Source organism: Acomys russatus, chromosome 5 (genome assembly GCF_903995435.1).
Source record: "Acomys russatus chromosome 5, mAcoRus1.1, whole genome shotgun sequence".
NCBI classification, from domain to species: Eukaryota; Metazoa; Chordata; class Mammalia; order Rodentia; family Muridae; genus Acomys; species Acomys russatus.
In genome coordinates, this window is record NC_067141.1 from 33,305,304 (window position 1) to 33,328,848 (window position 23,545).

The window sequence follows — 23,545 nt, forward strand, 5'->3', positions numbered from 1 at the left end:
TGATTCTTGTTGGTCTTCTGCTGTTTTCACGGGTTCTGCTTCCTTATTCAACAGCATAGACTGCAATGGTCTGGACAGGAAATCTTGTGACACCCAATACTTTATGACACATGCTGTCTCAGGACACCGAGTGGGAAAGACATCAGAGTAGAATTGAGTCAGAACCCAGATGCTGTGGTTATGGGCATTGCTTGTTCCCTCCAAAGCTCTTGCCGGAATTTGGCATCCATTGCAGCCTTGAGGGCAGCTGGGGCATGTAAGCGGCGACACGGCTGTCAGATGCCTTCTTCTGAGAGTCCTCATCTTGGTCTCAAGGGGATGGATTCATGTTGTAAAAGCGTGCTGCTTACAAAGCAAGGTTGCTCTGTGGTCCCCCTCTTCTGAACACATCTGCATGTCTATTTGTGGCCCTGAGCGCAGGTACCAGGAGATCCCTGCCCAGTGCAACCAGACACAACTGCTGGATTTCCCATACTTCAGAACCACAAGCCACATCAACCTCTTTTCTTTGTAAATTACTCAGCTCAGAGATTCAGTTATAGCAACAACAACAACAACAGAAGAATGAGATGTGAGGCTTCCCAATTGATGTCTGTCTTAGTCTCATTTCTTGTTATTACGGCAAAACACCCCAACAAAAGAACTTAAGGGAAAAGGGGTTTATTTGGCTCAGGGAAGTCCATCCTTGCAGGGGAAGTCAAAACAGTAGGACCTTAAGCAGACAGTCCCATTACATCCACAGTCAAGAGCATAAAACAGTGACTTGCTTTCTCCCCTCTTATACATTACAGACCCCTTGTTCTTAGGAAATGATGTCACTCGCAGTGGACAGATCTTCCCACCTCAATTAATGTAATCAAGAAAATTCCCCAGTCAAACCCATGAGCCAACCTAATCTATACAACCCGTCACTGGCATTACCTTTCTGGCTGTTTCTAAATGGTGTCACGTTGGCAGAGCTATCACAGGCCCCGTCAGGCTCACTGGTCCCTTTGAACTTTCCATCTATACAAATGCTTGCCTGTAATTTCTGACTATTCCTGCTCCCTTGGGAGTAGAACCTTGTTTAAAACCCTTTGTAAGGGCAAGCCATGTAATACTGACAGTTCTATGTCGCTGTTGATACAAGCTCTCCCACAGATCAATAAATGCATCCTGGCTGTGTAGTAAGTAAGCAAATAAATGAATTAATGAAATTAAACTCACTGGCTTAAAAGAAAAATAAACAAAGACGGATTGTTGGGAAGAAAGGGCTTTGGAAGGAAAGAGAGAGGGGAGTGAGGACAAAAAAAGTTAAAAATGTTCAAACTCGGTGTACCCGTGTATAAAATTGCCAGAATAAAAGTATTTAAAAATGTTTAAAGTGTATTTTTTTTTTACTTATTCTTTGAGAATTCTGTACATGTATACAGTATGTTTTGATCGTAGAGAAACATTAAAAGACATTTAAGAGTCACTGTGAGCTAAAAGAAGCACTGATGTTCTCCGGGAGGAAAGTAATCTGACAGCTACAACTTCACACTCAGACTGGATCTCCACAAGTGTGCAAGACTCCCACGGCCACAAGTGTGCAAGACTCCCACGGCCACACTCTTCTGAGCCAGACGTCCTCACTGAGGGACCAAGGCCGGCCACAGCTTCAAATGCTTCTCTGGTGCCCTGGGCTGCTGGGTGTGTGTCCAACTCAGCCCTTCTGGCACCAGCCCAGTCAAGGCTGTGGGTTCTGGGCCTGTTGCCAGGTAGAGCAGTCACGACTCTGCCTCGGTCTGGCTCAGAGCTTCTCCCCGCAGGGACTCACTTTCTGCAGTGAAAGTGCAGCCTGAAGGTCTCAGCACCTCACTGAAGCCCAGGCCTGTGGTCCTTGGAGCTTCGTGGGACACAGCATTGACGATCTCAGTACTGACTCACAGTAGGGAGTCTGCAGAGCGTGGGACTATTTAGAGATGCATTTCTTTCTCCCGAGCCAGGGTGCCACTGGAGGTGCAAGAGCCCTGCATAGGCAGCACTGGCCCCCTTGGCATGCTTACAAAGGCTCTCTCTGTTCCGTAACTCAGGAGCCTAAAAAAATGTGGCCTTCTTCTCAGTGGATGCCCTGCCTTGACGTTTGGTTCTACTTTGACCTCTGCTGAACTTTTTTTCGTGCTTTTTAATTTTTTATTTTTTCAATTGAGGGGGGGGGGGGGGAAGAGAGAGAGCGCGAGAGCACACACACACCACGGTACATGTGTGGAGGTCAGAGGACAACCTGCAGGGGTCAGTTGTTCCCTTCCACTATGTGGGTATCGGGGATTGAACTCAGTTCAGCTGTCAGGGGTGGCAGCAGGCACCCCGGCCAGTGAGCCACACCGCCAGCCTGCTCCCACATTTCCATTCTTCCCCCCATCCCGGCCAGCTGCCCCAGAATCATTTTACAAGCCTCTCCTGAGCAACAGGCAACCACGTCTTACTTTCTTACCCTGGGCCTCCCCTTATTCGGGAGCCTGAAATACTGCAGTGGTCTTACTTCCTCCCACTCATCTCCCGTTCTTAAGTCACAGTGGCCTTTTACAGCATATTGACAAGTTCATGGTGTTTTATAATCCTAGTCAGACAAGCAGTCTTCAGGGGCTCCCCATAGCTTAAGAAAAGTCCCCATCCCTGGCCCTGGCATTGATGGCCTTCTGTGATCTGTCCCCCACATCCTCATCACATTCCCCTCTTCAATGCCTTTTGCAAGTCTCAGCCCCTAACCTCCTAACTGGTTTATTTTTCTGTCCTTAAACATGCATTTTTTTCCCCTCCACAGCTGTTAACTCTTCCAGCTAAATAGGTTCTCATTTCTTCCAGGGCTTCACTAGAGAGCCCTGCACCAGACAGTCTCCTCCCACATTCCAACAGGCTACACATAAGTACCTCCTCCTCACCTCAAAGGCTCAGCCAATCAGATAGCAGGAAGCAAGGTCCTAAACACCTTAGTAGTGGGCCCTGAGACATGCACAGATGGATGCTCCTACCCCTTGGCCCTCAGTCTAGCAGATTCCCAGCAATTCAGATGAATTAAAAAAAAACCATGAAGCTAGCAGGAAGTAGGCTGAAGGCAGCCAGGAAGTGGAACTTAAGGTCATAAGACTTTGAAGCCCTGCACGTCCCTTTGTCTGTGTAACTTTCATCAGTGCTGCATATCCGTCTCTGCCCTCCAGATTAGGAGTGAGAGGTACTTACCTTGCTCGTCCTGGTTACCAAGTGGCCCAGGGAAGAAGACTCGTGCTTTATGAACTGTCACACCTTTCTGTTTTATTTCCTCACAACTTGCCACTATATGAAAGTACACTGTCTATTTATTTGTTTATTTTATCATCGTCCCGGCCCCACAAGAATGGGGACTTCGGGGATCAAAGATCGAACCATTTTGAATACTGCTTCACCAGTACCTAGCACATACCTAGGCACAACCCACATGCAAACATGTGTCAGACACAAGACAAGCAGGAAGATATCGGTGGGAGGGAAAGAGAGTGAACTAACCAATGTTTGCCAGGGGATGAATCCAGTCTGCGCGGTATGAGGGAAAGGGCTACACTGTTTAGTCATGGAATTATTATTCATATTTGTTCGCGGGGCTGACTGTCTTCCAAAAGCCAGAGAGGGAAGAAATGCCACCAAAGAAAAAGCCAAGTGTGACGATCAATTTTTTTTTAAATGCAAATAACTGTTTAGTCAAGAAACTCTACTTCCAGGAAGTTGTTCTACAGATGTGCTCACATGTGTACCAGGCTATGGGTGCTAACATCATGTGCTGCAGCCAAAGATTACAAATGATCTGAACAGACAGCTAATGGAGATGTTGAATGAAACTGTGTATACAATGGATTATTACACAGACGTAAGGGAAAATGGGGACATTCCCTAGTGAAAAGAAAAAAAAAATTCTAAGGCCCATATTGTTAGCTGAAAAATGCAGAGTGTGAAACAATGTGCCTATATGTGGCTCTTTGTGCAAACATGGGAAGGGACAATGCAGCCTCCAGCAAGTATGTACAAGGAATGCTGGAAGCGCACGGAGAAATAAGAGCAACGGCAGTGAAGTGGGAGGCGAAGGCAGTGAGACACAGGACGGGGACATTTCACCTACAGTCTAAGTTGGAATGATAAATGGCCCCATCCGAGGGTGGGCTCACCTGAATGCCAGGGGGGATGCTGTAGATAATCCGGATGGTCTTGCAGTCCGGATGGCCAGGCAAGGAGTGGGGGATGAGGTGGTACTCCATCTTCCCCGGAGGCTGGGTGCCTGTCTTGACCCCATAAATGGTCTTACATGTTGGACACTGCAAACTCCCATCCTGAGGAGACAAGTCCAGTACAGCCAGATTAGGAAAACTGCTTTGGTCATAACCTTCCCCTAAAGTACCAGAGACAAAGGTCTCAAGGGACAAAACTCACCCAATGGACAACAGACCCTCAAACCCTCTCTAGCTAACTAAGCATTTCAGCTTTCTCTAAAATAAAAGGAAGAAAATGACGTGAGTGCCCATGTTCCACGCTCAGGTACATAGACGAGACACCTCTGTCCTTGAGGGGAAGAACTAGGGCAGGAAGCCTGCAGGGGGGTTGAGATTTACCCAGTACCCACATGGATGGAACGCACAGTAACTGCTCACAAGCAACAACTTACCAATTGCTAAGACCCAGACTCACCCAGGGCATTTTCTAAAATTAAAGACATCTGGACCCCCACATCAGGCTGAGTCTGAACTGGGAACCCAAGAGTGAGAGGCTCAGAGTGTGAACTCTAAAGTATAGCTGTCTAGATTTGAGTCTCACCCTTGCCTTGTAGCCTTGGACAAAGTAACATCTCTTAGTGTCTTGTAAAACATGAAATATAATCCTCCTCTCTCACTGGGCTAATGAAAGTTAAGTGAGATATATAAAGGATGTTTTTAGTAGCATGTGTCATACCTAACTGACATGAGTGTGCTTATGATTATCTGTGGAGAGATGAATGGTTGGGTCCCGTGTTGGAAAAGAACAAAAGTGGCTTTAAGAAAATGGTTCATAAAATGTTATGGCCTGAGGTGGGAAGGAACTGAGTGGCCCTTTTCAGGAAAAGGGCGCTGAGGGGCATAAGGACTGAAGGACTTGCCACCAGCGAGGGCTGGAATTCCAGGGAAGTCCCAAATATCCCCAGTCTGCTCTGCTCCACATAGCAGGTCATTACAGGTTTGAATCAGAATTGTCCCCCAAGGCCCATGAATTAAAGGCTTGGCTGTGCTTTTGTAGAGTGTCTGGATAATGAGGACTTGAACCTCACTGGTAGATCAAGCTACCGGCATAGCGACCTGAAGGCAGCCAGGAGGTGTGAAGGACAGGACGAAAAGGAGGAGACAGAGGAGGGAGGGGGAAAGGAGGCTACTGGGCAGGAGCTGTGTGACACACCCACGCAGGGCTTGCCCTCAGGACTTCCTCCTTTCACTTCATGTGCTTGTTGCCATGGTCTGCCTCGTCGTAAGCCCACAACACAGAAGTCTGTCAACCAAAGACTAAACCCCTGAAATGTTGTGCCAAAACCAAAAACACAACAACAACAAATCAGTCCTTCCTTTTCCTATGTGCTTTGTCATAGCTACAAACACTGGTGTGGGTGTGGGTTGCGGAGACAATAATGTTAAAGCTTGTAGTTTTACAGCAGGATCTGGTAAAGTGTCACCTGGTAGGGCAGACAAGCACCTGCAAAGGGTCCCAGACAGCAAAGGTAAATCTTAGGTTCATAGAAAAGGGAAGGGCAGAGTAGGGCGGGAAGCACGCCCGGGCAGCAGACATGTGTGTAGGACGGGATACTGTTCAGCTAGGACCAAGGTCCTGGCAGACCCTGGGAGTCTCTGGGAAGGAGCTGCGATGCTCTCAGAGCTATTCCAGGCCTGATCCCACCCCACGCTCTGTTCATTTTCAATAAGAGCGTGTATTCACGGTCACTGCTTTCTGAAACCACGGTCCTGCTTTCGGCTCTGGCCTTCATTTGCTCCAAGACCTGGAGTAAGCGAGTCCATCCTCCCCCAAGCTTTCCTTCACCGTGCTCAGGAGGACAGACATGCCTCGGAGCACTGCTGGAAGGGAGGACAAAGGAGAGTGGCCCGAGAAGCGTGTCTGGAGCCCTGCAGACACAAACCCGGAGCTTCTGGGCAGTCTTGAAGAGAGGCATCCAAAGGGGAGTAAATTTGGTAAGACGTCTGAAAAAATCCCCCCAAGTAACCTCTGAAAAGGTGAGGTTCTAATGAAGTATTCCAGTCCGGGGATGTGAACAAACATGGTATCTTTCACCAATGATGAAGGGCATCTCCAGAGATTCTGGGACACCAAGGAAGATGGCAGGGTTAGCATTCAACCCTACTGGCTATGTCAGGATGAGAGGGGGAAGTGAGAGCCATAGTTAGAAGGAAATGACATTCTGGATAACAACAGTCGTAACAGTGTGTGAAGTGGCCATCAGTATGGAAGGGTGAGGCAGACACGAAGCAGCTTGCTTACAAACATGAAGACGAGTTTGATCCCTAGAATGACAGAAGTGGTGGTATTGCTTGCAGCCCCAGCGCTGAGGGGGATGGAGCAGGGTGAACCCTGGCGCTTGGCAGCCACCCTGGTCTAATGGGTGTGCAATGAGTCACCCTCGTCTCAAAAGAGGCAGGCAGTGTTCTAAGGATGACACCAGGGGTTGTCCTTCAGACCCCTCATGCGCTTGCATACACAGACACACACACACATACACACATACAGAGAGACACACACACAGACACACACACACACAGACACACACATACATACACACAGAGACACACACACATACATACACACACAGACACACAAATATACTCACACAGACACACAGATACACACACACACACACACACACACGGGGAACATCAGTTGTCCTTCAGTGTCCTCATGCACATGCACTTGCACAAAAATGAACCGAACTCCCCTCATACAGACACACAAACACACACACACACATACACACACACACACACAAACACACACACAAACACACACAGAGATGGCAGCAGGGCAGCGGCTACCATTTCATCTGTACATTTGACATGGAAAGTAAAATCTTGAGGGGTTGAAGGTCATTCAGCTCATGAGCCTAGATTTCCTTTCAGGCGCACTTCCTGTCCTTCCTCCTCCACTCTTCCCCTCTACACAAGACATAAGGAGCAACCCTACAATCCAGGCATGTTCTTGGGTGAGTAAGAAGTTGAGAGATATAGACACCTCAGACTTGGATGCAAAGTGAGCTGGGTCCAGAAAAGGAGGGTACAGGTGGTTTCAGCCACAGGCAACAATGCAAGTCAATGACTTCGAAATGCTCAGACACTCAAGAGGGAACACTGTCACTTAGGGAGACACTCAGATTTCTGAAACCAACTGCAGTAGGGGGAGGGGATCACCCTCTGTCAGGTAATAGAGAGAAGCCTAGTCTCACCCTCCAACAGTGGATGCTAGGGCAGGGATCATCGGGTATTTTGACAATTGAGGTGTTTTGACATTATCCTAGAAGATGGATTTCAACTTAAGCCACAGGCATGAAGAATAAAAGCTACTGGGAACCCATTTAGTGTGCCATGAACAAACACATTCTCATCACTATGAGGAAGGCCTTCTTCACTGGTGGGAAGGAACCCACTTCACTCAGTGGTGAGTGGGCCGCTTCTCTCGGAAGCTTCATGGACAAAGCTCAGCTCTGGTAGACCACCATACATATCCAAACTAGAGATCAGGGGAAGCTTGGCCCAAAGGGAAAATGAAGACAGATTTTTGCAATGTGGATGCTAGTAAATCCTAAAACCAGCAAAGAGGCCCATTCCTGCTGCCCCAGTGCAAGGGTCAATCCTGATCGTCAAACTGATAGGATTTAGATTTACAAATAGACCTCTGGGCATGCCTGTAAGGGGCTTACTAGACTGGGCTGTAGCAGCCAAAATGTGAGTGTTGGCTCTGTTTTTTAACAATTAAACTTTATTATACAACCCAACTAGCTTACACAAGAAGGAAAAAAGGTTAAAGGGACAAAAGAGTGAACCTTTCGGTATCCGTTTCACGGGACGGGTCCTTTAGGTGTCTCTCTGGCCCGCGTGCTGGGCCGGCCTATTCGCTGCTCCACACCAGCCCGGGGTGAACCTGTTGTTCTCTCCTCCCTACCTGCCTGAGTCACAAGGGAAGGGTGGTCTCTTTCTCCGGTTGAGGGTCAATTAGAAAAACAATAGCCCAGTTGGGGTTCCCAGGTCTGCTTCCTAAATTCCAGGCCCAAGATGGCTCCACTCAGTCTGTCACAAGGTATTCGTGGGGTGCCTCAAGGGTAAAGCCCGCCAAGACTGTTTCCACCTGTGACAAAGCTTAATCTTTCCCACATGTGAGCAACTCCATTCTATGGGCTGACATCCTAGACTAAAGGAAGGGAAGAGTGTGATCTGAGCACCAGTGTTTATCAGTCGATGCCTCCTAACCATGCATAAATATGGCCAGCTACTTCAAGCTCCCGCCTAGACCACCACACCTTCCTCACCACGACAAGCCATCTTAAATTGTGACCCAAAATCAACCGTGCCTTCTTCAAGTTGCTTTCGACAGTATTTTGCCATAGCAATAAGTAAAGTAGCAAGTATACCTGGAGTGTCTGTCATGTGTTCCAACCCACTTGTGGAGAACAAGGACACCCAGGAAACAGGTCGTGACTGAACCCCCCTCACCCCCATGGCTGACACTAACCTTGTTCCCGTTGTTGTACATGGCCACCAGGCAGTAGATGTGGTAGATGTGGCCACACCGAGACAGCTTCCCCACCAGGTCAGGCTTGACTGTAGGCTGTGGGCCCTTGTAGCCAGAGGGGGCTGTGAGGCGCTCCATACAGATGGTGCAATCCTGGCGGATGAGGAAGAATAGAGAGGTGTCAACTCTCAGTCGGCCCAGGCAGGTATCAGATAAGTGATTTACCCCTCTTCTAGAAAGTCAACAAATCAGTGCTGCCATGTTTTGGGGCGAGTCTAAATATAGTGTTGTCTTGCTTTACAGGGCAGAGAAGTTCCTCAAACAATCCCCATACAGGTCAATTTAGACTCCTTGTATATTATAATCTTGATGTGATATTTCCCTTCCTTGGTGTCTTCCAGTGGCCTGTCAACAGATACCATGACAAGCTTATGCTGCACTTCTGTAGAGGTATTGTATTTGAAATGTATTGGAGGCTTATAATATAAATAAATCTATGGCCTGTTCCCAACATAGACACTGTTAGCATGTAGCAGGGCAATTCTCTGCTGGGGGCTACTGTTCCGGGCTTCATAGTGTCCTCTGGTGTTTTTCTGGGTCCTACCAACTAGATGTTAGTAGCATACTCCCTTGTCAGTCACCACAACCCAGGGAGTCTCCACACAAGGCCACATGCTCCCTCAGGGGCAAATCATTGAAAATCACTGGTCCATATCAAATCCATTCTAAAGGGAGTTCACATGGCTGCGCACACTGTTCTGCTTAAGTCCAGACAGGCACGGAAGGTAGCTTAGAATCATTTAGAATTCTGCTAAATGAAGCAAGTTAAACCATGACCGCAGCTCAAAACCTTAAACCTTGAAGCAAACATCAGCTAAATCTGCTCTGTGCCAGCTGGGACTTAGAAAGCATCCTGCAGAACATGGGGACAGAGGACACGCACTCAAGGATGAAAGTGAACCCCGCCCACACCTCCCGAACTCTTACCTCTTCTGGGGGGTGCCGGACCTTCTGCAGATACTTCTTGAGCACCTCCTCTGGGGTTTTACCTATGGGGACAGGAGGGTCACTAGGTCACCAATGCAGAGGAGATAGGTCAAGTAACCTTGCCATTCTAAGTGCTTCGCAAAAGAGAGTGAGAATCAAGCTCAAAGAGAAAAGGGGCTGGGAGATCGCTGAGATGGGAAAGTGCTTGCCTTGCAAGAATAAAGACCTAAATTTGATCCCCAGAAACCAGTGTAGTGGAGTAATTCCAGAGAGACGGAGTTGAAGACAGGCAGATCTCTGGGGTTTGCTGACAGCCAGTCTAGCCTAATTGGTAAGCCCCAAGCAAATAAGAGGCCCTGTCTCAAAACCACAAGGTAGTTGACACCTAAGAAATGATACTTAAGGGTCTTCATATGCATGCAAACACAAACACACACACACACACACACACACACACACACACACACACACACACACGAGAAAAAGAGGCATGAATGAGAATAGAGGTTGTCCCAGATCACAGTCAAAGAGGCTTGAGGAAGGATGAGATGTTCCTGTCTGCCTTGACCTCTTCCTGCCCACTCTCTGAGATGCCTGCCTATTTCAGCAAATCTGCATTTTTAGCTGAGTCTCTCTTCCTGATAATCAAAGAGCCTAGACTTGCCCCTATGATCCCTTGAGAAAATAGAAATGGAAAACACTTTGCCGGGCTCCACAACCACCAGTCAGTGGGGCTGCATTCCTTTTACAACCCCTAAAGCCCTATCTTGGTTTTGCAACATGGCGTCCTGGTCAAATCATTTCTATGGGAAAGCAGGAAGTTGTGACCCCCAGTTTCAGGACAATCCTCTCTGGCTTCAGACAGTACTGTTGCTGCCAGCAGACGCAGCCCAGCAGTGGGGAAAGGGAAAGGCCCTGGGAAGCATACGAAGAGCCACGGCAATGAAGTATCTTCAGGAGCTGAATTTTTGTGGAAATAAGCTAAGCTGAAGGCAGAGGACAGGACCACACAGGTTTACAAGAAGCCACAGAGCAGAGACCTGTGGAACCTTGGGCCACGCCCCTAACTTCTCCAACCTGTTTTCTTACGCCTAAAATAGGGAAGATTGGTAGTACCTACACAGTGAGTGCTTTGACCATTAGTGAACTGGTGGATGCACAGCCCGATATAGCACTTTGCCAGGTAAGAAGACAGTAGGTGCTATTAATAGTACCAGGAAGAGGACAGAAATGTGAACCCCTGTCCTGACCTATCGGACAAGAACAAGGCATGTGAGTTCACTGAAGCAAGGAACTTTAAACAGAGTGGAAAAGGAGGACAGGGGTTTGAGGAAGTTTAGCAGACAACAGTCAAAAGCTGAGATGCAGCCCGTTCCCTCCCACTGCCCTGCTTCTAGTGAAAGAATTGGGCTTCTATTAATGGAGAGCCTATTACCTACTGCCAGGTGTTGGGCCAAGTGCTACACACAGACCTTCTGACTCAAACTTCACAAGAAGCTTGTAAGATGAAGGCTTACGAGGAGAAACAGATCATTCCATAACCAATAGCAGCAAGCAGGATGACCAGCCACAGAGCCAACCCAGACTCTTTGGGGTCAAGGAAGATGCTCTTGACCTTAGCGGCTGGATTACTGATAGGTACACCGTGATTTGTGAAGGAGGGCTCTTGGCGCCATAGGTCAGAGGCTCCAGAGGGACATGATAAGACAGTGGCTACTTCCCAATTGTCATGGGGTACACTTCAGGGTACACCTGCTGGTTGTGGGCATTATAGAGACAGGAAGGCAGATGCTCCACCCAACCAGCTGGTGACAAAGGTAGCTGGTTGACTGAATCAATCAAGGAACACTTGATTCAGTGTTTCTGTCCTGACTCCAAAGTTATGTTTCTTTTGTAGCATACTATCTTTGTATGGCACTTAATATTTTTATGCTTCTGCTATTGTTTCTTTGCATGTTTATGTTTCTTCAGGGAGTTCTTTCTGACCTATACCCAACTCACTTTGGGAGACTCATCAAAATCAGATGCGGAACTGACAGCACAGGGGGCTAAGCCGTGGCTGTGACCTCGGTGCAAGAAGAGCCAGAGCTGGAAGGCCAACTTTTTACTCCAGGCATCTGTACCTTTCTTGGCCTGCTTTTTGGTGGTCTTGCGGCTCATGTTAGAGACCCCTGGGATGGACTTTATCTCGCTCTTGCTGACAGGAGGCGGGTGGAGGACCAGCTTTGGCGGCCGAGTGAGGCACACAGGCAATCCAGCTGCACTCATGAGGATCCCGGTGATTCCTGGAAGGGGCAGGGCACGGGTGAGGAAGGACTGAAGAGTGTGCTCCCAAGACACCCCGCACCCTTCCTCCCATTCACCCACTCTGCTCCTCTGCGGCGGACAGTTTCCGTAGCTCATGCATTCCCAGTGCGCACATATGCAGCTGCGTGCTTGGGCGTGTGGGTGGGTGAAGGGCCAGAAGCAGACAACTTTGCCAGCTGTTCCTCAGAGGCCAACCACCTCACTTAAAAATAAATGAACTAAATGTGCTTTTGTTCTAACCCCTGCTCTCTTATCTCCCTCTCTCCTTTTAGGAACAAGTCTCTGTCCCACAGTCTGATTTTTAGCCTAGGCCAGTCCAGCCCCGGTTAGTTAGCTCTTACCTGCCAAGGCAGGATTGACAGGGCTGGACCCATTCAAGTTTTTCACAGGCACAGTGGGGACCCTGCGGAAGGAAAGGGCAGATAGATGTATTATGGCTTTGACAAACAGAACCAAATGAACCACTGTTTAAACCTAGCAAAGTGCTGCAGTTCTTACTGTATCAGTGGGAGGGGAGAGGCTCACACTGAACTCAGATCCCGAGAATGCGGAGTGGGTGCAGAATACCCAGGGTCAAAGCAAGGAGTTCCCAGCTCTGCGTTATCTGCCAATACCTGCCCCTCAATATCCTTAGCCTCCTACCAGCCTCTTCCCATCACTTTTTAACTCTCTGCAATTGCTGGTCCTCCCTCCTGTCGGTCATGTGCCTGCCTAAGCACCTTCATCAATGCTGTCTTCTCTACCTAAGATGTTCTTCCAGGTTGCCACCCATTTCCACCACCTACATTAACTTAGTGTTGGCTAAAACACAGATCTTCAGCTAAGACCAGAGTCTCACCCTTCCCCACAAATCTATGCACCACAGGAATCTGCACCCGCCCCTCACCCCCACCCGCCAAAGCTCCCCAGAGAGTAGATATGTTGCAATCCCTGGTCCAGCATTTGGAAACCACTGCCTGAACAGCTGTCACTTCTCCTTGTCCCAGAAACTTATAAACACAAGCCCCGTTTCCTCCCCTCCCTGTCCTCCTAAGCTCTGGAGAGGAGCCCACACAGCTGCCTGGGAAAGGCCATGCCGCCCACGGCGAAAGCATCGACAGAGCAAATACAGGACACGAAGAGATGGAGCTTGTGCCATTCCCCTCTGCCACCCAGGCTTCCACAGCTGGCTTGGAGAAGCCAGTGGGGCTGGTGATAGATGCCTCTGGGAGCTGGGAAGCCTGAGAATCCAGATGGGGAAAGGGCTGTGCTGGGAAGTCAGAAGGAAGAAAGCAATATTTATTTATTTCTCTACTTGGAAAAGAACTCAGTTGAACCGTACTTTGGGACAATTATGCTTAATGCTGGGGGCGCAGCTGTGAGCATGAGACCCCCCACGGCTCTTCCTCTATGGGCTGTGACTCACAGAGCTCCTATCTGGCTAGGGGCAATCCAAACGGCTCACGACAGACAAACCCACTCAGTCTTGCCAACAACCTGTGTAAGAGGTGTTCCTGCCCATCTCACTGCATAAGCAACAAAGCTGGGGTGGGTGCACAGAGGTTAGGTCAACTAGACCAGGATTGCAACTGAGAGTCCAACACACAATAACCGGCTCCAGAGTCCTTTCGCTGGGCTTCCCATGATGTCAAGCTGTGCGTTGCCCAGTGCGGTATTGAACACAGCCATCATTAGGACAGGAGAGAGGCCTAATGGCCAGCTCTCTCTATCCCACACGGATCCAGCATGATGGCATTCTTCTATTGCTTTTCCATGAAGACAGAAACAGTGAAACATACTCATAAAAGGATATGATGTGTACGTATCTGGCCAAACCAAAAACTAAGTTTCTTTCAGAACTGGCCCCTGAATAAAGCAAGACCGGATGTGGGGAGGGGAGAACTGTCTTTAAAACAAAAGTCACTAGACCAAGGAAAGAGGAACAGACTTGATTCTGGGTTCTGGAAGTGGCCAAACACTGCAAATAACATGAAGTCAGCCAGCTGCTTGAGCCTCAGTGGTCTGGGGTTAGAATATACCCCCTTGGCAACTTCCCGATGCACTATTTGAGAGGTAGGTGACTCAGAAGCCCTGGACCCCTTCCAGGGCAGATTCACCTCCCCACTAGACCTGAAGAGGGTAGAAGAGCCGGCCTCTGGTTAGGTATGTCCCCTGGCTGCCCACCAGGGGACAGCATGTGCAGCAAAACCCTGCACTTGCCCCCTTTCACCACCTCCATGGGCCCTACCTCAACTAATTAAAAAAAAAAAGTGATCTGGGTGACAAAGGCCACCTTTGTTTCCACAAACTGGACTGGCAGGTTTCCACATGCTATCTGGTCAACCAGGAAGTACTCCAATCTTCAGAGCAGCCCAAGAATTGTGGAGGAGTGTGTGTGTGTGTGTGTGTGTGTGTGTGTGTGTGTGTGTGTGTGTGTGTGAGAGAGAGAGAGAGAGAGAGAGAGAGAGAGAGAGATACAGGGGAAGCCTGTTTGTGGAACCCCTGAACACCTGAACACTCAGGAAGACTTTGTGATCAACCTATGGGGCCCACCTGCCTCTGTGTGCCAGGAAGGGGGCAATCTGGTCCCTAGTCTGTGGGCAGCAGTAGGGCTCAGTGGAGTACAGGGCTGTGTGCTTTACCAAACACCTACACCTAACAAACATGGAGGGAGAAGTGGAAAGTGACTGCCCCACGCCACCCCAGCCTGCTTTGCCTTTAGCAGCGCTGGCCAGCTCCTCTGTATTCTGTAATGGCATCTGCCTGCCTTTACCCAGCTGTAAAGAGGACCCAATAATGTCTGCTCCCTTGGGGTCCCTGTGAAACACTAGGATCCCAGTCAAGTAACTGGTAAAGAGCTGAACCTTGTGCAAATTTAGGCAACTGTTTTACACTTCTATTTTCCAGTCGTCGAAGGGCTTGATTTCTGCCACTTCCTGCTTTAAGGATCCAGTTTTCTCACATTCTTTAGCACAGGGTATCAGGTGTAAGGGGCAGAGTTGAAAGCACAGCAGTCCTGGGGACTGACTGCAAGCAGGCAACACCTGCATACCTTCCCCCATGGCTGCTGGTTAAAACGAAAACCCCAGAAAAACCTGTCCTCTGCCCTAGGAGCCTCAGCCATCTGAGCCCAAGCCCCTCCTTCTAGAAAGCAGCAGTCCAACAACAACCTTGCTGCTTCTCACTTTCCCCCAGGGCAACTCAGCCAAAGCCCTAGGACCTAGCCATATATTGGCCAATCAGAAGACAGCCCTTCCCCCATCCTCTATGGCTGTTACCAGTTATGGAGGGTCCAGTTCCCCGCCCCCCCCCACTGATAAAATAACCTGAGGCGAGAGAAGAGCTGACACAGTGAAGGGAAGGGGGCTTGAATGAGGCGGGTATACCCCTGCAGACCCCAGGGCAAAAAGGCTAGTGTTTTCTGAGTTATTCACCAACCCAGGAAGTTTCTTGAAGGACAATGGCCTTGTCTCTAAGGCAACCAGCAACCATGCCTAGCAGGAGGTACAGAAGCCTGGAATCTGGGGGGTTGGGGGGTAGGAGAGGGGTGACTGCTGCCCTGCCTAGACCTCCCCCACCCCTTTTAAGAACCTCCTGCTTGTGTCTCTGAATAATTCACTGCCTCTTTTGTTCCCTGCCAAGACTTTTCTCTTCATCCCACATTGATCCCTCCCTGATCTTCCTCTTCTTTTTTGTCTTTCCTGTGGGAAAGTTGCTTAAAGAGGTCATGGGCAGAGAGGATGGGGACTGGCTTGTGTGATGACAGAAGGCTGATGGCAGTGCCAGACAAAGAGGGTAACACACGCTCATTAGTGGCCAAGAAAAGCTGGAAGAGAAGATGGCAGTGGGGTGTGGGTGGTGGGAAAAGGTGAGAAGAAAGGGCGGGAAGACAGAGAGAGGTAGGAGGGGGCTCCCTTTCAGAAAAACAGAGCAAGAACAGCTCCTTTCTATAGCCCTTTTGAAACTGCACTGGCCTGGACTACACTCCTTCTTCCAACGTGCTTGGTGAACAAAGAAAAGAAATGAAGCCTGCTGAATTCCTTAGACTCATTGTAGTTCAAGGTGATCTTGGGATATCTGTCTCCATGAGGGCATGGGGGTCACTGGGGCATTTGTCAAGGGGGATAGAAATGAGGTGTAAGTTGGATCAGCTCAGCTTTGACTTCAGTTCAGGAACACAAGTGGATAGCAGCTGCATCATCATCATCATCATCATCATCATCATCATCACCACCACCATCATCACCACCACCATCATCATCACCATCACCACCACCATCATCACCACCACCACCACCATCACCATCATCACCACCACCACCATCACCACCATCATCATCAACACCATCACCACCACCATCACCATCATCATCACCACCACTACCACCATCACCATCATCACCACCACCACCATCACCATCATCACCACCACCACCACCATCATCACCACCACCACCATCATCACCACCACCATCAACACCATCACCACCACCATCACCACCACTACCACCATCATCACCACTACCACCATCACCATCATCACCACCACCATCACCATCATCACCACCACCACCATCACCATCATCATCACCACCATCAGCAGCAGCAGCAGCAGCTAACAGCCCCTGGACTCTGTGCAGTCTCTAAACTGGAGGCTTCATTTAACCCATGTGACAACCCTAGAACGTAAGTAATATTATAATGTCACTCAGCAGCTAACAGCACCTAAGATGGAGGATTCAAAACTTACCCCAAGTGGCACAGGAAGGAAGCTGGGTTCAAAGCCTTCACTCAAGGGATACCATATGCACACAGAGCCTCCTCCCCTGTGCCCGCAGTTACCCTGGAGCTCTACTAGAGCAGCCAGCATTATGCTGCAGTACTTTCTAGAGAAGCAGAGCAGCAGCGGGATCCAGGGGCCTCCTCCCCTCAGTCCCACACTTCACCATGGAGGAAGCCATGAGCGTCCCAGGACTCCGACTAGCACTGTAAGCCACCTCCACTTCTCCACTTTCACTGAGGCCTTAGCCAAAACAATGATGGAACAGGGTACCAAATCTTGTGTCCCAACTTCTCTGCACCATATCAATTTGGTGAGCCTCTAAGGAAAGATAAATCTGAGCCAAGTGCCCATGCCTAAAAGTACATCAGTGAAAGTAATGGGATAATATGAGGAAGCACATCTGGGACTGGTCAAGGAGTCAGGCCCATCCATGGAGGGCTTCACAATGATTCCATGAGGTTATGAAAACTTGGACTTATCACTTGATACCAAGGATGCTGACCCTTGGGCTTACACAAGTGAGAGGCAGAAACAGAGGCTGTCCCAGCCCAGGGCTCCTCCACTCAGCTGCGCATCTTTCACTTCCCTTCCCTAGGCTAAGGCTCTGTGGTTCGGAGACCCAGCTGCACGGCTATGACATTGTCTCAGGGCAGCCTGGATTTTCAGTGTAGGGTCTCGTTCCCGCTCTAAAGCCATCTCAACCATCAGGGCCACATGAGGAACAGCAGGGCCAGGCCTCTGGAGAGAAAGGGGAGGCATCTGGCTGTGATGAGATGACAAGAAGCCGGCATGTCAGGCAAAGGCTGCTGTGGGCACTGCAGGGGTCTGGGCATTGCCATTTGGTGGATGAGAGAGATGAAGAACATTAGAAACACTACCAGCACCAGCGCGTCATGAGAATGCAAAGATGGGGAATGGAAGAAGCAGCGGTCCTGGCTTGGCACCTACTGTATGCCTGTACTGAGGTAAAGGCCTGGAATGGAAGGGGGAGGGGCTTACAAAGCCAGACTCCTACAACATACCCAATTTTATTCATCTGAGGAATGGGATAATGCCTCCGGACTCATATAAAGATCACAAGTGAGATGATAAAACCGTCAAGCCAGAACACAATGAGCTGAACTAACTGCTATAATCAACTGTGCGCCCCCCCCCCCCACTGAGACTGTAACAGGGTTTGCCTGCACTGTTCACTAGTGATGATGTCACAGCTCCACGTGTGGACCTTGCTTCAGACCTCATGGCAAATAAGAGCAAAAACGTCAGTCAGACCCAGACCTCTTGGTGCCCTAATGTGAAAGGCCTCCTTTTCCATACCATGCTGGCTTCCACCTCTCAGGGGCACCTCAGCCTGAAAAGCGCAGGTGTACCTGTCTTGGCCAGTCCCTCTCACTGTCTGACCGAGAGGTGAGTCATGTGCTATCTCTGAGTAAGTGGGTAAGTGCTCTGTGGCAGCCATAGAAACACCTACCCCGAGGCGATCAGCACCCGGGACTGGGCAATGGCCAGTCGCTGTAGGCTGGACCGATTCAAAGTGGCCAGTGCCACCCTTCCAGTCTTCCTGTTGCTTCCTTGTGGGCTGGTGGGGGAGGCTACAGTCGCCCCAGCTGGTGTATTAGAGACTTGTCTCCGGATCACCTGCGATGGGGTGGTCTTCCCTGGGCCCCGGATGGTGCCTGCAGTGTCTACTGGCTTTGTCCCAGGACCAGGTGGCGGAGGCAGCTTGCCCACTCCAGGGGGAGCCATGTTCTTGCGTGCTGCAGGAGGCTGAAGGGGCCCAGTGCTCCCATGGGCCACAGCAGCCTTGACGCTCATCACCAAAACACACTGTGGACAGGAGCAGGGTGGTGCAGGCGGGGAGGCGGCTGTTCCAGGACTGGCTGGCCAGGACTGAGCCTTTGGCATGGTGCCGGTGACCATGGGGTAGATGAGGTCTAGTCGGCGGCGGACACGGCGCTGGCGCTGGGTCTGCCTGTTGATCTGGCCCATGGTGCTGAAGTCTATGATGTAGCTGAAGCCGATGGAAGTGAGATCGATCCACGGGTGCTGCTTCTCATAGGCATGCTGAATAGTGATGCCGACTTCCATGTCGTAGGGCGTCCAGGAACCATTGTCGTTCTCCCACTCCCACACCACGCCCTTCCCGGGGGCTGAGGATGGGTCGTAGTAGTTGCGGCGAACTGGACGGAGGGTCCCTGTCAAAGCAGGAGAGAAGGGTCAGAGTCGGCATAGAACCCCACCGATTTGTGTTAGATTCACTGGTAAACAGAACAGGAGTCCTACTGTGTGGCAGGCCCCGTGCTGCCTAGTAGGGTGTCAGTTTTGAATAAGACTCATTCAGAAGCCTCCAAACAATCCAGGGTAGAAGTAGAAGGGACCACATGGAGGGCAGCAGCAGCTCTGCCAAGCAGCAGAATGCACCTCCCAGCTTGGGGTTCAGGTAGATTGGTTTTCAGACAAATCCATTCAGTTTCCGGCTATTACCCAATACCTCAGCCAACTCCTGTTAAGAGAAAACATGTAAACTCCTCCCCGGAAGTTTTTGTAAAACAAACAAACAAACAAACAAACAAACACTAAAGATGATTCACTGACAGTTAATGAATATAAATTCACACATGCCAGGATTTCTTGTGAATGTCTGATAACGCTCACTTAGGAGGGAAATGCCCTCGTGCATAGAAACGCTCACGGGGGCCATCTCTCTCTGACCCTCTGAATATCCCAGTACCCAGGGCTATGGAGGAAAAGAATACAGAGCCATGGGAGTGCAGAGAAAGGGGGACAATGTGGCTTCCATCTAGAAGGCCAGCAGCTGCTGGCAATGAAGCTGACCATGGCTCGCTGAAAGCACATTAATAAAAAGCAAGAGAAAAAAATAAAATAAAAAAAGGAAGGAAGCACTGAATCAGATGACCTGAATTTGGTCCCTGAGACCCACATGGTGGAAGGAGAAAACCGACTCCCACAAATTGTTCTCTGATCTCCACACACGTTACGGCTCAACACTACTCCACCCCACATCCTACCAAAAAAAAAAAAAGTTAAATAAAAAATTGAGACCAAAATGTGTTATTGGGAGAAGAGGCATCATCTGGAGAGAACTTTCACCCGTTTCCCAGAATTAAGTCTTTTGTCAGCAACAATAACATTCTCAATGGTCACAAGGGTTATTTAATAATTAAGATTTTTCATCCAAGAAACTCAACCCTTCTAAATATAGCATCCTCTTCATTTGATGGTCCTCCCTGTGGGTTTGGAGAGGCCAGGGTGATTACAAGATAATGCGAGAGCACAGATGATCCAGCAGGACCTCAAGAGGACTGGTCTACAGAGGCGCTGCCTCTTTTCCCTCTCCCTACACTAATCCCGATTCCAAGACTCATTTCATGGCATCAACATCAAGTCTCAGGCTGAAGAGGCCTCTGAGATGTTGAGGGTCCTGCATTCAGCTCTATCAGAGGACGTGGTGGGAAAAGGCTCCCCTTCCCTGGCCCCTGACCCACCTCCTCTTTCAACCCAGAGGGAGACACCATGACTGGGACAGAATGCCATTCAAGGGGGAAAGAAAGGAACAATGGTTATTCAAGCCTTTGCCAGGGTCATAACCCACTCCCCACCCCATCTCCAAGCCCCTTAATGACCCAAAACATCAACATCCAGAGAAACAGAACAATCCTCTATTCAGTGCCCAGAGACCTCTGCTGGGGGCCCTGGGGTATCAGAATGGGGGGGCTGGTTCCTGGGTTAGACTTCATTTCCTTCCTCAGCAGCAGGTCAGCTTTCTGGGGAACAAAGCAGAGGGTCCACAGAGGAGGTTCCATCGCTTCCTGCTGTGGGTGGAAGTCTTTCCTCATCTCTTAGGTTTCCCCGTAGCTACCTCAACAGGTGTATTTGAAGAGTAAATGAAGAAGCTAGTATAAAACTGTAAATAGGGACCTGTCACCCAAGCGCTTGTTCAAGGAGATGGTGATTATTATCGTAGTTCATCCTGGAGATGTTACAGGGAAAGGGCAGTTTAGAGGACGTGTGTGTGTGTGTGTGTGTGTGTGTGTGTGTGTGTGTGTGTGTGTGTAAGATGGGGGCAGAGAATACAAAATCACCCTGCAGTTTAGAGGACGTGTGTGTGTGTGTGTGTGTGTGTGTGTGTGTGTGTGTGTGTGTGTGTGTGTGTGTAAGATGGGGGCAGAGAATACAAAATCACCCTGCCCTTCTTTGTACAATCTTTACACTTAGACAATCCTCCACAGGTACCCACTCTGAACAAATTCCATGGCAACCCTATAAAAACATCCTTTGTTTGTTTGTTTGTTTTAATTTATTTAGATTACAACTCAATTGTTATCCTATCACTTGTATCCTCCTGTTCCTCCTTCCCTCCTGCTTTCACCCTATTCCCCTCCCCTAGGTCTAAGACAGAGGGAAAAACATCTTTTACAGATAGAAAATTAAGCTCTGAGAGTTTAACGACACTTTTTAAAATTTCCTCTAGAGAATAGGGGCAACACACCTGACTAGTTATCACAAATGCACTTCAAAGGCGTTCTTTTGTTTGTTTGTTTTTGTTTTTCATTGTTGCATTGGCTTGTAGGCATAAAGTTATCAACCCTGAAAAAGTCTGAACATTGAACTATCTAGACCATGTCCTGGCTCCATACCCAGCTTCCTAGTTTATCTCCTTCTATGCTCCATATTTTCTACTACTTCTGTCCAATGGAGACCCCCTTAATTCTCCTGCATCCCACGGCAGCTCCCCAACTATTCACAGCCTCCCCACCTCCTTGCCATTTTCAGCTCCTGAGATTCTCCTCTCTTTCAGTTCTTAGTTGTTATGCTCACTCAGTCTTGCAATCCCTTAGTCCAGGCCCCACCCTTCGGGAAGTTTGAGGTGCAGGACTTCGCTACTTGTTTTCAGATGGCAAAGTTTACTCTTCTTGTAGGTGCTGTGTGGGGGCAGGGACATGGGGCTCTATAGTCCTTTGTATTCCACTCCCTAGCGCAATGCCTGGCAGTTATAAAAGCACCATAAGCCGCGGCGCGATTGCTTGAACACTCTGGCTCCTATCATATTTACTCATTGATCGCGTATTGCTCGGCATCCCATTAGTTGCTATGGAGAATGCAAAACCCAAGCATTCCTCAAGTAGAATGCAGTCTCAAAAGGCGTTAGGAGACAAATGTGTGAGTGGATGTTTATGATACAGAACGAGCCAAAGGACATCAAGGAAATGCAAGTTGGCAAAAAACAAAAACAAAACAAAACAAAAACATGACTAGAGCCACTGCTCGGCTTAAATCATCCCATAATATTTTCTTAGGCCAGGACCAAAGTCCCCTTCCTCACAGGCCTCTACGGCTCCTTCTCCCCACGTACTCTGCACACATTTCTTTACACTCGCCTCCAGGCTATTCTTTTCCTACTCTGGGACTCTTCATGGTGCTAGGTCCTCCCTCTGAATCACTCATCAAGTTCTTTGTTTGCTCTTTCAGGTTAAATAACGCTCATTTCACCATAAGGAAATTTCTACGACCTAGTCAAAAACCCTGTTCCTACTTTTTAACAGCACTGACCTCAATTGAAGTTTACACATTTATCTGTGTGGCTAACTAGAGGGGGACCTGCCTCCCTCCTTAGATCCTCAATCTGAAGACAGCAGGCATAAAACTGCTTCCCTAGTCAGTTCAGAGTGAGTGACAGGTGCTGGAGAAAGAAAAAAAAAAAAAAAAAAATGGAGGTAGGAGACCCCACAGAGAGGACTGGGAAGGACCCGAGGACAGTCAGGCAGCTGGATGCTCTGTAAATGAGGTTTCAAGGCCACTTGTTCATAATCCACAGGGGTCCAGCAATGACCTCAAGACCCAAGATCCTTGGTCTGGGAATCCAGTTCTGTTCTCGCACATTAAAATTAGAGCCAACAACTACACATTTTGCATTCCAGGATGTATGAGCCACTTGGGCTCTGGATAAGAGAATGAGTCAAAGAATCCTGAGGCTGCGAAATGGTAGCAAACAGAGGAATGCGAAGACAAGCTAATTTCTGGAGAGGAAGTCACAAATTCAGTTCAGCCCTACAGGGTAGTCATCGAAAATGCACAACCTCAAAACCAAAAACTTTGGGAGATGAGAGAAGGTGAGATCTCATCTCCTGGAGCAGCGGTTCTCAAACCCTCCTGATGCTGCAACCCTTTAATACAGTTCCTCATGCTGTGGTGACCCCCAACCATAAAATTATTTTCATTGCTACTTCATAACTGTAACTTTGCTACATTATGAATCATAACGTAAACATCTACTACGCAGGATGTCTGATATGTGACCCCTGTGGGGATCGTGACCCACAGGTTGAGAACCACTGCTCTAGACTGCTCTATTTGGAATGTCCTAGCCCCGGGCTGTTCTAAATCAGGACCACGAATCAGGTAGTCTGAAGAAGTTCCATCTTGTCCTATGGTGTGATGATCCAGGCAGAAGGTCTCCAGGGTGGTAGGAACACAGGATGCTCACAAACTAGAGAGGAAGGAAGTGAAGGAAAAGTTTCTTTCTCCCAGGCACCCAGACATAAGCATCCAAGAGGTTTTTTTGTCTCTTGGGAAACAGAAGACAGTGCTCCAGGCACAGGCTGGGGTCTCTAAGATATGCAAACCACAGCTGTGTTTTTACAGGAATACACTGTCCAAGCCCTAAGCTTCTTTTACTAGCACTACCTCACCTCCTCCTCAGTGGAGAATGCTCCCTAAGGGCAAAGCCTT

The 23,545-nt window shown here is 49.0% G+C and overlaps 1 protein-coding gene across 1 annotated transcript in view; it reads right to left on the reverse strand.

The window, feature by feature from the left end:
• The window catches only part of Dtx4 (deltex E3 ubiquitin ligase 4), a 32,789-nt gene that overhangs the window by 5,232 nt on the left and 4,012 nt on the right, over nucleotides 1-23,545 (reverse strand). Inside the window, exons 2-7 of the mRNA XM_051146179.1 lie at nucleotides 18,267-18,990; nucleotides 12,375-12,436; nucleotides 11,850-12,011; nucleotides 9,727-9,788; nucleotides 8,740-8,892; nucleotides 4,158-4,319 (exon numbers count right to left, since the gene is read on the reverse strand). Coding sequence (XP_051002136.1) covers nucleotides 4,158-4,319; nucleotides 8,740-8,892; nucleotides 9,727-9,788; nucleotides 11,850-12,011; nucleotides 12,375-12,436; nucleotides 18,267-18,990 — 1,325 coding nt within the window. The remainder of the gene's footprint in view (nucleotides 1-4,157; nucleotides 4,320-8,739; nucleotides 8,893-9,726; nucleotides 9,789-11,849; nucleotides 12,012-12,374; nucleotides 12,437-18,266; nucleotides 18,991-23,545) is intronic.